The sequence below is a fragment of the Erpetoichthys calabaricus genome, chromosome 9 (genome assembly GCF_900747795.2).
Source record: "Erpetoichthys calabaricus chromosome 9, fErpCal1.3, whole genome shotgun sequence".
NCBI lineage: Eukaryota > Metazoa > Chordata > Cladistia > Polypteriformes > Polypteridae > Erpetoichthys > Erpetoichthys calabaricus.
Window position 1 is genome coordinate 8,466,836 of NC_041402.2, and position 16,528 is coordinate 8,483,363.

Sequence of the window (16,528 nt, forward strand, 5' to 3'; positions counted from 1 at the left end):
CTGGATTGGCCGTTCAAGAATTTTCCATTTTGTAGCTTTGATAAACTCCTGTGTGGCCTCAGCAGTCTGTTTGGCTCATTATCTTGTGGTAGGATGAAGTGATGTCCACTGAGTTTGGAGGCATTTACTGCAATTTCAGCAGATCAGATGTTTCTACACACCTCAGAATTCATTAAGTGGCTGTCGTCAGCAGTCACATCATCCATGAAGGGAAGTGTGCCAGGACCTGTGGCTGCCATACATGGCCAAGTTAAAACATCCCCAGCACCATGTGTAAAAGATGAGGTGGTCTTCTTTGCAGTTTCTTGACGTCTCCACACTTTGCTCTCACCATCCCTCTGATGAGGTTTATCTTTGTCTTATCTGTCCACAAGACTTTTTCCCAGAATTCTGCAGACTCTTTGTCACAAACTGTCATCTGGCCAACCTGTTTTTGTGGTCTCCATCTTGCAGTGTGTCCTCTGTGTTTCTGTTCATGAAGTCTTCTGCTGATAGTCGTCTCTGACACATACACATCAGCCCCCTGAAGACTGTGTATAATCTGTCAGGCAGGCGTTTTCCTTGACCTTAGTGAGGATTTGTCTGTCATCAGCAGTGGTGGTCTTCCTTGGCCTGCCAGTCCCTTTATGATTCCAGAGCCCACCAGTGTGTTCTTTCTTCTTCATGATATTCCAGACAGGCTCTTTGAAGCCCTTTATCTTTAAGTCCTGGCCATCCTGTTTTTGTGGTTTTTCATCTTGCAGTGTGTCCTCTGTATTTGTGTTCATGAAGTCTTCTGCTGATAGTCGTCTCTGACACACACAGACACACGTCGGCCCCCTGAAGACTGTTCTGATCTGTCAGACAGGCGTTTGGGGGCTTTTTCTTGACCATAGTGGGGATTCTTCTCTCCTCATCAGTGAAGGACTTCCTTGTCCTACCAGCCCCTTTGTGATTACTGAGCCCCCCAGTGTCTTCTTTCTTCTTCATGATACTCCAGACAGTTGATTTTGGTCATCCTAAGGTTTCTCTGATGTCTCTACTGGTTTTATTCTTGTGTTTTCCCCCCATAATGGCTTCTTTGAGATTCACTGGCACAGCTCTTGTTCTCATGTTGAAGCTGAGATGTCTTATGAAGCCATGAAACCCCCCCTGAGGAATCACAAACACCTGGGACACCAATTGGCCCAAACATTATGGTGCCCTGAAATGGGTGGGTGGGGGTCCAGCGTGTAGAAAAAGTGTTGTGTGAGTGAAATATCTGCAAATCCCCTGAAGTGAAAGTCTACAATGTGCACTTAAATCACAATGTCTGAACGTGTTATTTTAGCAGAGGGGGAAATCAAGGAGAAATGTGTCTTTATCCCAAAGATTATGGAAGGCACAGTAGAAGCTCACTCACCCAACACCATTAGTTCAGTTTCTGAGTTATGAAGTGGCCAGCATTCTGGCATCGTTAGCTTTAAAGACGATGGCAACTGCAGACTCCAAAATTGGAGAAGCAGGCCGAGGTGTCTTATGAAGGAAGGAAGCCCACCTGAGGAATCACAAACACATGTGACGCCAATTGGCCCAAACATTATGATGCCCTGAAATGGGGGGACCTTATTGAAAAAGTGTGGGGACCAAAATGTGTGCAAATCCCTTTAAATGAAAGTCTGCACCTCTGCATTATTAGTGTTTATATTGTAGTATTGATTTAACAAAATATATCGTAGAACGGAAAAAGTCTCCTGAAACCGTAAAGCGGAGACTCGGCCGAAAACGAGCCCAGTAAAGCAGTTTTACTCTCCCTTGTATCTCTTCATTTGGTCTCATGCGGTTTAAGCTTCAATACCATGACTTTCTTTACTCTTTTATTGCTAAAGTTTTCCAGCAATTTGCCCAATCATTTGTGACAGTCATTACTAATGTTTTCTGTAGATTTCATTGCTCTTTTTTTCCTTTTTGATTTGTTGATTTAGCAACCTCACTAACTCGTTTACGTCCTTTGATAGACACACCGGCTTAAAAGGGGGAAAAATACCAAATAGACAGGCCAGTACTGATCACCAGTAGGAGATCGCCATCTAGTGGGGAAAGTGTGAATGAAGATCGGGCAAGCAACTAAAATAAGGCGCTTTAATGTCTAAAGGAGAGTGGCGATCGCAACGGCTAACATTTTAACTCTCTTGATGTGATTCTGCAGAACAATATGAGCAGTAGAAGATAGATAGATAGATAGATAGATAGATAGATAGATAGATAGATAGATGAAAGGCACTACATGATAGATAGATAGATAGATAGATAGATAGATAGATAGATAGATAGATAGATAGATAGATAGATAGATAGATAGATAGATAGATAAAACACACTATATGATGGATAGATAGATAGATAGATAGATAGATAGATAGATAGATAGATAGATAGATAGATAGATAGATAGATAGATAGATAGATAGATAGATAGATAGATGAAACACACTATATGATAGATAGATAGATAGATAGATGAAACACACTATATGATAGATAGATAGATAGATAGATAGATAGATAGATAGATAGATAGATAGATAGATAGATAGAAAGGCACTATAAGATAGATAGATAGATAGATAGGAAAGGCACTGTAAGATAGATAGATAGATAGATATGAAAGGCACTATATAATAGATAGATAGATAGATAGATAGATAGATAGATAGATAGATAGATAGATAGATAGATAGATAGATAGAAAGGCACTATAAGATAGATAGATAGATAGGAAAGGCACTGTAAGATAGATAGATAGATAGATATGAAAGGCACTATATAATAGATAGATAGATAGATAGATAGATAGATAGATAGATAGATAGATAGAAAGGCACTATAAGATAGATAGATAGATAGGAAAGGCACTGTAAGATAGATAGATAGATAGATATGAAAGGCACTATATAATAGATAGATAGATAGATAGATAGATAGATAGATAGATAGATAGATAGAGTGAAAGGCACTATATAATAGATAGATAGATAGATGAGGTACTATATATTAGATACATAGGAAAGGCACTATATAATGATATATATATATATATATATATAGATAGATATGAAAGGCACTATAAGATACATAGATAGATAGATATGAAAGGCACTATATAATAGATAGATAGATAGATAGATAGATAGATAGATGAGGTACTATATATTAGATATATAGGAAAGGCACTATATAATGATAGATAGATAGATAGATAGATAGATAGATAGATAGATAGATAGATAGATAGATAGATAGATAGATACCTGCCTGCTTTTCTTTTTATTTCTTTTATTTTTTTTTTTACTGATGTGACTCTTCTCATCTTTAGACCTGCTTATAGCTCAAGGCCGTCGTATTTAGTAACTTTTGTATTTATTACTGTTATAGAGGCTGTGAATTGCTGAACATCTGTTCTCTTTTTCCTCTCTAATTTCCAGATCTCCAACCTCAAGCCCCACTCCCCAGAGAAGAGCCCCCGCAGTGCCTCCCTCCAGGCCTGGCTCAAGGGGACCTGCTCCTGGCCCCCCTCCAGCCGGAGCTCCACCTGTGCCCTCCCGTCCGGGAGCATCACCTGACCCCTTTGGCCCTCCTCCACAAGTCCCATCCCGACCCAACCGCGCTCCCCCAGGTGTTCCAAGGTAAGTAACGTCGACACGAATCCAGCATGGAGGAAAATAACAATAAAAAGACGGTGCTGCTTTAACAGTCTTCTCCTTTGCGACTGCCACAGTTGGCCCTGGATGGTCTCTCACTGAGGGTCAATTCTGGGCGACTTTCGAGACCCCAAAGCCACTATAATATAAGGCTCACATGCCATTGTGGTGGCTGTTAAGTATTAAGGATTATTTTGAATTGTCCAAAATTGTCAAATTTTTGAGAAGGTGTTCAGAAACTCTAAATCCAAAGACCATCACAAGGGTGGGTTTGAATTCTGTTATGGGATCAAAATCTTTGCCAAAGCTCATGATGACCCTCAGGTCTGTTCTCTAGAGCCATTTTGCTGAATATGAACAGTAACTGATCCCAGCCAATGGTGGGCTAATCTTCACCTTCCTGTGCCCTCACCCCGCTCTGTGTGTGATGCCCAACTGGATACCACCCACACACACACCATGCCACTCGCCGATTGGCTCAGACATTTTATGTGGCAGTCGCAAGTTGAAGACTGGTGTGGAGTTTGAAGCTCAGCATTTTGGGGTCAGAGTTCCTTTATTTGGGTAGAAAGCGTAGAAGTGTTTTGTCTGATCTCCTAATGTCATTTAGCATAAGAAAGGGGTCTTCTCCTTCCCTTTACCTTCTCTTGTCTGTCTTTGGTTCCAAGAGGCCACAAGCCATGACTTTGCGAAAAGCCAAAAACACCTGCTCAACAGACCCTCATAGTCCTTGAGGTCTCCCTGTCTTCGTGCTCCCTCTTGCAGCCCCCAGACATACACCCGTAGACCCCTATAATTTGTCAACTCACCCTTTGTGCGTTTTCAGTTTTTCTTTTCTTTTTTCTTCCTCAAGACAGATGATTGAAGAGCCTTGGGCTGGCCAGAAGAGTTAAACCAGATAAGAATTTTAGGGACGACAAGTTTTTAAAATGGTGACATCTCTTGAAACACAGCGCCATTTTTGTTCCCTCCCCCCCCCCCAAATATATAAAACCTACAAACATTCTGCACATTGGTGCAGTGGGCTCACAACTTCTTGGTGCGAATCCCAGACCAGTCCCTGCGTGTTTGTGTGGCGTCCCCCTCAGGTCGATATGGGGGGGGACTTTCTCTGAGACATCCTGATTCCAGATGAACTGGGTTAGAATAATTGGGGGCTTTACTTAGTCTGGTGGGAGTGAATGTTTGTGTCGGCATGATTGGGCCCTGACTGGTATGTTCTCCTGGGCTCTTTCCTGCCCAGTGCCCAATGTTATTGTGCCCCGTTGGAGGAGAAGTGAGTTAAGTTTGGATAACGTATGCACACCCTTATTGTTCTGGCACTTTTGGTGCGTGTGTCCTCCATTTCTTCACAAGACGTACGTATCAACTTCATCTGCCGCAGCAAATTTAATGAACTCCTGATGCCACCTCCTGTGCTAGCCATGTTTCAAAATGGGCATTTTTTAATGGACATTTGTGTATCTAATAGGGTGGCCTTTTTCTTGTAATAATAATAATTCATTACATTTATATAGCGCTTTTCTCAGTACTCAAAGCGCTATCCACACAGGGAGGAACCGGGAAGCGAACCCACAACCTTCCACAGTCTCCTTACTGCAAAGCAGCAGCACTACCAGTGTGCCACCTGTGAGGACTCACTTGTGGCTATTAGTCTGCGCTCTTTAAAAGGTGCTATATAAAATCAAGATCGATTGGTCAGGGTAGGATCTTGAGGACTTTTAGAAATATTTACTTTTACATATAATGGAGCGGCTCTGTCAGCATCTGATGCTGTTGGTTCAGTGGCAACTCGGCGAAAAGACAAGTCGGCGAAGAAACAACTCGGCGACAGTTAGGTAATAGTTAGGTTCAAAGAGATTTTTTTAATCGTAGTTAAATGACAACGTGATTTAAAATGTTGAAAATAAATTTATATAATTGACAAACGAATTTTATTCTGCAGATGGAACAAACTCTATCTCACATCATCTTCTGCAACCAAAATTGCTAATCCGTTGTATTGATTGTAATCATATGATAACGTTATTTAGAATACAAAAAGGTGACCTGCGAGTACGGCTTAGGGAACATCTCTCCCTCCCTCCCGACTCTGACTCCCTGAGGTCAGGTGGACCGACTCCTTTAATCTCTGACAATTCCGGTGTAAGGGCATGGTCTGTTGGAAGCACACCTGGGTCATGTGGAAGAACCAATGTAGTAAGGTTCACTGATCTCTGCAGCACCCATGGAACCCAACTGGGCCACCTTGCTGGACTACAGATCCCAGCATGCCCTGCAGGTGTCCTTACAGGTGGCACAGACCTGGGATGTTACCATCTAGAGTTTCGAAGGAGCAAACAGTTCATATCTTTTTTTCTCCCTCTCTCCTTCTGGCATATTGGCCTCCTGGCTGGGCAAGGGTCCTTGATGGAGCCCTTCTGGGACATCAGCATCTCTGTTCTGTTGTTGGCAGCATCTGCCCAGCTCTTGGTTGAGGCAGGGAACATCCTGCCTTTGTCTCAATGTATTGGGACTCTCATAAAGCAGGTGATTCTGTGGATTTTTCCGGTGCCCTACGTGGTCATTTAAATATCATTCAAAAATCTCTTTGAACCGACTTATTACCTAACTGGTAAAGGATGTCGCCGAGTTGTCTTTTCGCCCAGTTGCCCCTGAATGGATGTTGTTACTGTGCCACAAAAGACCTAGAGGATTGGTTGAGACAAAAGAAGAACAATAATAAGGCAGCCTTTGGATAAAAGCATTGTGTGTTTTCATTTGCCACAACACCACAGAGGCCATTGATTTCCGCCTAACAGTTCCAACGTCCTGGGATTGAATTAGCGATCGGCATTTCGATTAACTTTACTGATTTGATTCTTTTGAACTGCGCAATTAAGTGAATCGATTTATTTAATTCCTCAATAATAAAAAATAACGTTTTGGACGCTTCTTGAATGAGTCACAAATTATTATTTATTATAATATGGAATTTTGTATTTATTAAATTTTATATTAAACATGCTGGTAATATGTATCATATCCTCTTTAATAAAATCCCTGTGTGCGTCCAGGTGTCCGTGTGAGTGTCTTCTGGTGAAGTGCGCATGCGCGGGGCACGGTGCGATGTGCGATATTACTGTCAGAGAAAGTTACAGGCGTTTTACGGAAATACAAACCAGAGGAGATTAAAGGTACACAATACAGTGACGCATATTACAGCCACATACAAGCCAGTATTACTGTCAGAGGAGATTAAAGGCATATTACCGACGCGCACGCCTGTATTACCGCCAGAGAAAATTAAAGGTATATTACGGACGTACAAGCCAGCGGACGCACAAGACGGTATCCTTCAATAAGGGCGCGCACAAAAAGGCGAGCCTCAAAAGGACGACCTCAATTGGGTGCAGCGAATAAAGGCGCGCGTAAATAAAGATCTGCACCTTTGTTGCTCTTCACATATTCCAGAGCCATTTGAACTAAATTATCTACGAACGCCTTTATTCGCCGCGCTCAATTGAGGTCGCCCTTTTGAAGCTCGCCTTTTTGTGCGCGCCCTTATTGAATAGAGCCGTACAAGACAGTATTACTGTCACAGAAAATTAAAGACACACAACACACGGCGGCAGCCCACGAAGAACAGTCAGCTCAGCAAGTAAACATCAACAAAAGAAAGGCTGAAAGAAAGAAAAATACGACCAACAAAAAGAATGAGGTCAAAGTCCCTTGCCATTTAATATAGACTGTTCCTACTAATGTTTTTGCACTACTGTTCTAGCGCCCGTTATTGTAACAGGCTAAATGACTAGCAGTATTATGAAAAATTATGAACATATGAAAATCCATAATTAAATTAAGACACTTAAGTTCAAGAGGCAAATGCGGACAAGAATTGGGTGAGTCATTCTCATGAAATGATTCAGATTGAGTAAATGAGAATCACGTGACTCGTTCTCGGGTAATGATTCGGATCAAAGATCAAATGAATGAGAATCGTGTGACTTGTTCTCGGGTAATGATGTAGTTTATGAATCAAATGAAAGAGAATGTGACTTGTCCACAAGACAAATGAGCAAGAATCGTGTGACTTGTTCTCGGGTAATGATGTAGTTTATGAATCAAATGAAAGAGAATGTGACTTGTCCACAAGACAAATGAGCGAGAATCGTGTGACTTACTAGTGCAGGGGTGTCGAACTCCAGGCCTGGAGGGCCGCAGTGGCTGCAGGTTTTCATTCTAACCCTTTTCCTGATCAGTGATCAGTTTTCACTGCTAATTAACTCCTTTTCCTTTCATTTTAATAGCCTTGTTTTTAAGGATTCAGTCCTCTGAATGTATTCCTTTCTTCATTAAATGACAGCCAAACAGAAATGAGATGTGAAACGAGCCGACAGATGACCAGCTAAGCTGGGATTTCAAACTCCAATCACTTTCTTAATAACAAGCCGATTCTTGCTGTTAATTAAACCCGTTATTTAATTCCATGGCTTGTTGCTGCTCTCATTTTGCCACAGCAGACATTTCCAAAACTGTTGATTTTTCTGTTTTTTTCTAAGAACACCGTCACAATGTTTTTGGTGACCTGAGAGACCAGCCTTACTGAGACCTTCACCTTTCTTTATTTTCAGATACTGTGTGATGGGCACAGGTGAGCTGGTCATGTGGCGCCTCGTTCTGTGTCTCATTATTGTTTGGCTGCTAATTAAGGAAAAAGAGACGACTAAGGGGCCTGAGTCAAGTTAATTAAAACTAAGGCAAAAGAAGTTAATTAGCAGAAAAAACTAATGAAGAAGAAAGTTAGAATGAAAACCTGCAGCCACTGTGGCCCTCCAGGACTGGAGTTTGACACCCGTGTACTAGTGAATCAAATGAATGAGAATCGTGCGGCTAATGATTCCGTTCACGACTCAAATGAACAAGAATCGTGTGACTCGCTTCCAGGTAATGATATAGCTAATGAATCAAATGAACGAGAATCGTGTGATTTATTTGGATATCGAGTGAACAAGACTCATGTGACTCATTCGTGGGTAATGATTCACTTTGCAAATCGAATGAGAATCGTGCAAGCCATTTTTGGGTAATGATTCAGTTCACAAACCAAATAAATGACAATCGTGATTTGTTCACAAGCCGAATGAGAATCCGTGCGACTTGTTCTAATTGTGTGACTCATTTGCATATCAAATGAATGAGACTCATTTGACTCATTCTCGGGTAATGACTCAGTGAATCACTTTGCAAATCAAATGAAAGAAAATCGTGTAAGTTGTTCTTGGGTAATGATTTAGTTTGCGAATTAAATGAATGAGAACCGTGTGACTCGTTCACAAGACGAATGAATGAGAACAGTGTGACTCATTCTCAGGTAATGATGCAAATCAAAATGAACTAGAATTGTGTGACTTGTTCGTGAAACTAATGACTCGCTCTCAGGTAATGATATAGTTTATGAATCAAGTGAACGAAGATCTTGTGACTCAGTCACGTATTAAATGAATGAGACTGAAATGACTCGTTCTCGGGTAATGATTCAGTGACTCACTTTGCAAATCAAATGAAAGAAAATCGTATAAGTTGTTTTCGGGTAATGATTTTGTTTGCAAATTAAATGAATGAGAACCGTGTGACTCGTTCACAAGACGAATGAATGAGAACAGTGTGACTCATTCTCTGGTAACGATGCAAATCAAAATTAACTAGAATTGTGTGACTTGTTCGTGAAACTAATGATTCGCTCTCAGGTAATGATATAGTTTATGAATCAAGTGAACGAAGATCTTGTGACTCAGCCACGTATTAAATGAATGAGACTGAAATGACTCGTTCTCGGGTAATGATTCAGTGAATCACTTTGCAAATCAAATGAAAGAAAATCGTGTAAGTTGTTCTCGGGTAATGATTTAGTTTGCGAATTAAATGAATGAGAACCGTGTGACTCGTTCACAAGACGAATGAATGAGAACAGTGTGACTCATTCTCAGGTAACAATGCAAATCAAAATGAACTAGAATTGTGTGACTCGTTCGTGAAACTAATGACTCGCTCTCAGGTAATGATATAGTTTATAAATCAAGTGAACGAAGATCTTGTGACTCACCCACGTATTAAATGAATGAGACTGAAATGACTCGCTCTCGGGTAATGACTCAGTGATTCACTTTGCAAATCAAAATGTCTCGTGCTCAGGGCAAATGAATGCTAATTGTGTAACTCGTTCTCAGGTAATGATTCAGTTCATGAATCAAATGACTGAGAATTGTGTGTCGCGTTCTTGCACTTAGTGTATCTAGTTTTTGAAAGAATTCAGTTCAGTTTTGCATGACTAATATATTGAAGGGATATAAATATTAGGTTAATATTTTATTTAAAAAAAATCAAATAACAAATGCAACACATTCTAATATAAATGAGTTGCTAGTGTATTGTACTTGTGTGATGAAGGAGAGAATAGTCAACATTTGCCAATAATGATTTACTTCTAACGAAATCTTAAAGTGAACGAGAGTAATGAATCCAATGGGTGGTACCTGCACATTCGCTTTAAACATCCAAATGAAACGAGAGTGGCCGACAGCATCGCACAGATGCTTTAGCCCTCCTGTTGAGCTCTACTGAAGCGATTTGCTCGTGTTCGTTAATTGATTCTCATCATTCACTAAACAAAGTTGTTCAAACAGGATAAATCATTTGCGATTTACCAATCACTAATTCAAATCCCAGTCTGGTAAGTATCTCAGCGGAGTGAGAGATGAGTTTGCCCATTCTCACCATGACTGTTGGGTTTTCTTGGACCCCCTGTCTTCTGTCACATTACAAAGATGTCATTTAGGTTAACTAATGAGTCTAAATTGGTTTGCGTGAGTGTGCCCAGTGTTTTACCAGTATGGCTTCTGGTTCTAGTAGGATAGGCGCCAATTCCCAGTGACCCTGGAATGGCCTGCTCCTGTTTCTGTTTGCCCTGAAAGAGAAAGCTCATGTGCTCGCCATTCACTCCAGAAAGCGGGACAAACAGACAAGCAGCTAACACGCTGGCCCAGTCAGCTCTGTTACCAATCAGTTTATATTATATAGCACCTTTTATGAAAAGAGCACATTACAAATAACATTTATTTCTAGAGCACATTTTCATAGAAACAATGGAGCTCAAAGTGCTTTACATGATGAAGAGAAAGAAAAAATAAAATACTGTAACTAATGACCATATCGTGTATTAGATCATAATGTTGATAGGTGGATGGAGGTGTTAATGATGCCACCCAAATCCAGGATTTATACAATGCCATTAAAACGTGTTCACCCCCGTGGAAGTTTTCACATTTTCTTGTCATACAATGTTCAATCTCAGAGGGTTTCATTTGTCATTTTTGACCCTGAGGAACAGAAGAAGTGAAAGCAGATCTCTGCCGAGTGGTCTAAATCAATTACAAATCTACAACGCTAAATCATTGATCTCGTAAGAGCCCACCTCCTTTAGTAGATGGAAGCCATGGCAGCCCTCAGTCTTTGTGTGCAGGTCTTTCTCTGTCAGCGTTACATATCGGCACTCCCGCCTTCTTCTTCTTCTTCTTCTTTATAAGGCCCCTCCAGCTCTGAGAGGTGTCATGGAGATCCTGAGTGAGGAGCCTTTTGCCAGGTCCACCCTCAAATTCTCAGTCGGACTGAAATGTGGGCTCCTGCCTTGGCCACTTGAGGACATTCACATTGGGGTTTTGAAGCCATTCCTGTGTAGCTTTGGCCTTCTGCTTGGTATCGTTGTCACATCTTCTCACCAAGGTTTTCTTCGTCTTTTCGCTGTCTTTATTTTACCCTCACAAGTCTATCATGGCGTGCAGCAGAACCTTATAGTCTGAGGCTGCCACCACCACCATACTTCATGGTAGAGATGGTGTTTGAGATAATGTGCTGTGTAACATTTAGTCTGATGGCCAAAAACCTCAGTGTTGATCTCATCAGACCACAACACCTTCTTCCAGGTGACTTCAAAGTCTCCCGTGTACCTTCAGCTAGGATGTCCCGGGCGTTTTGTATCTTTTGGCTACACGCCCATAAATCTGTGATTAATGAAGCACCCTGGCAACAGCTGTTACCTGCACAGTCTCTCCAATGTCAACCACTGCAGCTTGCGACTCCTTCAGAGTTCTGTGAGGTCTCTTGGTGGCCTCCCTTACTCATCTTCTTGTCTCATCTGCTCTAGCAGAGTTCCAGCTCCACCATACTCGTTCCATTTCTTCATAATCGATTTAATTGAATATTCAATGACTTAGAGATTTTCTTGTCTCCGTCCCATCCGGGGCAGAGTGGTGGCTCTGAGGTAGGGATTTGCACTGGTAAGCGGAAGGTTGCCGGTTCGAATCCCATAAACTGCAGAAATGACTCTACTCCATTGGGCCCTTGAGCGAGGCCCTTAACCTGCAATTACTCTGTCTTGGGTATGACGTTAATCTGCATCCAGCCCTGCAAGTAGGCCCTCCAGCCTTCAGGGAAAAACCTTGGGGTTGGTGGGCACTCCGGACACCATTAAAAAACCTCCCACTGGTTCCATTCCATCTGAAGTAGTGTGGTGCTGAGGTGTCCTCCGTCACATGGCTGCACTCTGGTCCTAATCTGGGATCCTGAGGTGGTTTGTCATGTGGTGGGTGTGGCAACGCCCCGTATTGGCGTGTGCTCCTAACCTCTCTCATCCCCTAACTTGTACTTTTCATGGAATTGCTTGGCCCGTTCGTTGGTCCTCATTGCGTAGGTTAGCCCGCCATACTGACTCCCTACCAGTTGGACTTTCTACATGCCAGTGTATTTACCAACTGAAATCCGAGAGAGGTGACCTCCATTAAACTAAATCTGGGACGTCTAAAACCAGTCATGGTTTAGGGGTGTCATATTCATGGTGGTGAATACTTACGCAGTCAACAATTGTGTGTTTTATATTTGGAATTAATTTACACCACTTTACAGAGATCTGTGTTCACTTTGACATTCAAGATTTTTTTTTTGTTGATCTGTGTCAAAAAATTTGAATTAAATTTGCTGTAATTCTCGTGTAATAATAAAATGTGACCAAGTCCAAGGTGTGTGAATACTTGGAAGTGACTCTCTGTGCACAAGACATGGACCCTTCAGGCTGACCCCGCACTTCTGTGTCCAGCCTGAAATGCGCTCAAGGTTTCCAGCGTCACTTAAGTCCAGTAGCCTTTGGCATCTGTTGGCAAAATAACATCATGGCAGACTTCCTGAATCTACTGCACCAATTGTGTGATGTTCTTAAAGCTTCCTGAAGAATATACTCCAAAAAAAAAATGACTGTGCAGAAGGACTGAAGCAGCAAAACAAAAATCAAATAAATAAATAATTAGGACAAAGTGCACCTGCCTGTCTGATACTGGAGCAGAATCCATCAACCCATTGAACCCGCAGCCTGGCGTCAAAACCATCACAGAGATGAGCAGCAGGAGAAAACGCCAGGCTGCAGTTTTAAAAGATGTCACATTTTACTTGAGTCAGGGATAATTCATCAATGGTTTTATTACATCAAATATCTATTTATCTTATAGTGCCTTTCACATCTATCTATTTTATAATGCCTTTCATTTCTAGATTGGCTCCAGCAGACACCCGTGACCCTGTGTTCGGATTCAGCGGGTTGGAAAATGGATGGATGGATGGATACATCTATCTATTTATCTATCTATCTATCATATAGTGCCTTTCACATCTATCTGTTTATCTATTATATAGTGAATTTCATATCTATCTATCATATAGTGCCTTTCACATCTATCTATCTATCTATTATATAGTGCATTTCATATCTATCTATCATATAGTGCCTTTCACATCTATCTATTTATCTATTATATAGTGCATTTCATATCTATCTATTATATAGTGCCTTTCACATCTTTATCTATTTATCTATTATATAGTGAATTTCATATCTATCTATCATATAGTGCCTTTCACATCTATCTATCTATTATATAGTGCATTTCATATCTATCAATCAATCTATTATATAGTGCCTTTCACATCTTTCTATCTATTTATCTATTATATAGTGCATTTCATATCTATCTATCTATCATTTAGTGCCTTTCACATCTATTTATCTATTATATAGTGCTTTTCATATCTATCTATCAATCTATCTGTCTATTATATAGTACCTTTCACATCTTTCTATCTATTTATCTATTATATAGTGCATTTCATATCTATCTATCTATTATATAGTGCCTTTCACATCTTTCTGTCTATTATATAGTGCATTTCATATCTATCAATCAATCTATTATATAGTGCCTTTCACATCTTTCTATCTATTTATCTATTATATAGTGAATTTCATATCTATCTATCTATCATATAGTGCCTTTCACATCTATCTATTTATCTATTATATAGTGCTTTTCATATCTATCTATCTATTATATAGTGCCTTTCACATCTTTCTATTATATAGTGCATTTCATATCTATCTATTTATCTATTATATAGTGCATTTCATATCTATCTATCTATCAATCACAGGGGTGGGCAAATTCAGTCCTGGAGGGCCGCAGTGGTTGCAGGTTTTTGTTCTAACCCAGTTGCTTAATTAAAAAACAATCCTTGTCAATTATTTAATTGCATGGCTTGTTAGTGCTTTAACTCTGCCATGTCAGAGAAGTGTTACTTGAGCAATAAGTGCTTCTTATTAAGTAATTGGGTTGGAGCAAAAACCTGCAGCCACTGCGGCCCTCCAGGACTGAATCTGCCCACCCCTGATCTATCATATAGTGCCTTTCACATCTATCTATCTATCTATCAATCATATAGTGCCTTTCACATCTATCTATCTATCTATCTATCTATCATATAGTGCATTTCATATCTATCAATCAATCTATCGATTATATAGTGCCTTTCACATCTTTCTATTCACCTATTATATAGTGCATTACATATCTATTATATAGTGCCTTTCATATCTATCTATCTATCTGTTTATTTATCTATCATATAGTGTATTTCAAATCTGTCTGTCTGTCTGTCTGTACAGTACTTTTCACATGTATTCATTGTTTAATGTGTCTTTCATATCTATCTGTCTATTATTACATTAGATTAACTTTATTAATCCCAAGGGGAATTCATATGCATACAACAGCAGAAATATGAAAAACAACATACAGACTCACACGACAGATTACACAGCCAATCAGTCAATCAATTAATCAATAAATAAATGTATATTGTGCAGATATTTCAAAATGAAATATATTGTGTCTTTCACATCTGTCTGTCTTTCTGTTTTACTGTCTGTCTGTCATACTCTGTCATTCTGTTTGTCTCTCTATCTTACTATAATAATAATTCTTTCCATTTATATAGCACCTTGCTTACTACCTGAAGCACTTTACACAGTGAAGGGGGAGCCACTTCAAGCACCACTAATGTGCAGCGTCCACCTGGATGGTGTGACCGCAGCCACTTTTGTGTCACTACACTCACCACACATTAGCAGTTCAGTGAGGAAGTCAGAGAAGAAAGGAGAAGATTAGGGGGCCAGAATGACTAGGCCATGATGGGCAGTCTAGCCAGGACATTGGGATACTTCCTGCTCTTTTCAAAGGATGCCCAGGGATCTTTTATGACCACAGAGAATGAGGACCTCAGTTTTACGCCATTTTTCCAGCACACTGTCCCCGTCACTGCACTGGGCATTGGGATCCACACACAGAGCTCAGGGTAAGCGCCCCCTGCTGGCCTCCCCAACACCTCTCCCCATCCAAGTACTGGACAGGCCTGAACAGACTTAGGCGTCTGTCTCTCTTACTACCTGTCCATATGTCTGTCTTTCTGTCAGTCACATACAGAGGCTTTCTCATCTTCCTTTTTATCTAATTAAACGAGACTACAGCACAGTATCAGACCAACTGCAGTGCAAGCTTTGTCTTTGTAAAGAGTTTACTGAGGTGGTGATTTCCAGCCCTGGTCCTGGTGGGCCATAGTGACTGCAGGTTTCCGTTGCTTCTGAAGCTCACCACTTTGCTACATTTGACCCAGCGGTGCGTTTCACAGTTTTATTAAGTGAGACTGAGCATCATTTATTTTTGTTTTACTATTTAAATCTGATTAATTTTCAAAGAACTTTTTAGAAAAAGGTCAACTGTATTATGTTGGTGCTAAAGTGACTGAGAATAACAAACACTGGAGGCGTTTTCACACGTAGTTCATTTGGTGTGGGTCATTTCAAACTCTAATGCGACGTATTGGTAGATGTGAACCCACCAGTCACGCTCTGGTACTGAGACCCTTTGGAGCGGTTGGTCTCAGTGCAGTACCAAGCAAACCCTGGAGCGGTCTGAATTCAGTGTGAATGTGATCCAGCACAGGATCAATCTTACTCTGGGTGCATTATGGGTGAAATTGTGCATGCGGTGATAGCCAATGCTAAGCGTCTTCCGTTGGTAATTAGGGAAACCTCATTCACGTCGTAATGAGTCAAAGGTCAACACAGAATGTTAAAACAATAAAAAGGTAAAAATAAATACACCTACAAGTCAAGTCAAGTCGGGGAGCATGCACTGGTATAAAGCGTTGCTGCACCCACTACACGATGAAACAACTCAGGATCCCAGTTGGCAACCCCCCCAGGCAGACACGCAGTCCAGTCCCCACCCTCCGGAAATGACCCTCTACCTGCCGCAGCCAGGTGTTACGTGGGCGACCCCTTGGCCCGGTCCAGCCACTCGGGTCCCCAACAATGAGGATCTTACAAGCCGGATCACCCTCAGGGAATCGCGCCACACGGCCGTAGTGCCATAACCGACGCTCCCTCACACTGCAGGTCATGTGCCTCATTCAGGACTCCATGAGCAACACAAAGTCAAACCAGCGGGACC

At 41.0% G+C, this 16,528-nt stretch overlaps 1 protein-coding gene across 10 annotated transcripts in view; it reads left to right on the forward strand.

Moving 5' to 3' along the window:
• dnm1a (dynamin 1a) overlaps positions 1–16,528 on the forward strand; it is a 501,477-nt gene that overhangs the window by 445,179 nt on the left and 39,770 nt on the right. For all 10 annotated transcript variants that reach the window (XM_051931967.1, XM_028809129.2, XM_051931970.1 and 7 more), the window contains one exon: positions 3,444–3,644. In XM_051931967.1, the coding sequence (XP_051787927.1) occupies positions 3,444–3,644 (201 nt within the window). The remainder of the gene's footprint in view (positions 1–3,443; positions 3,645–16,528) is intronic.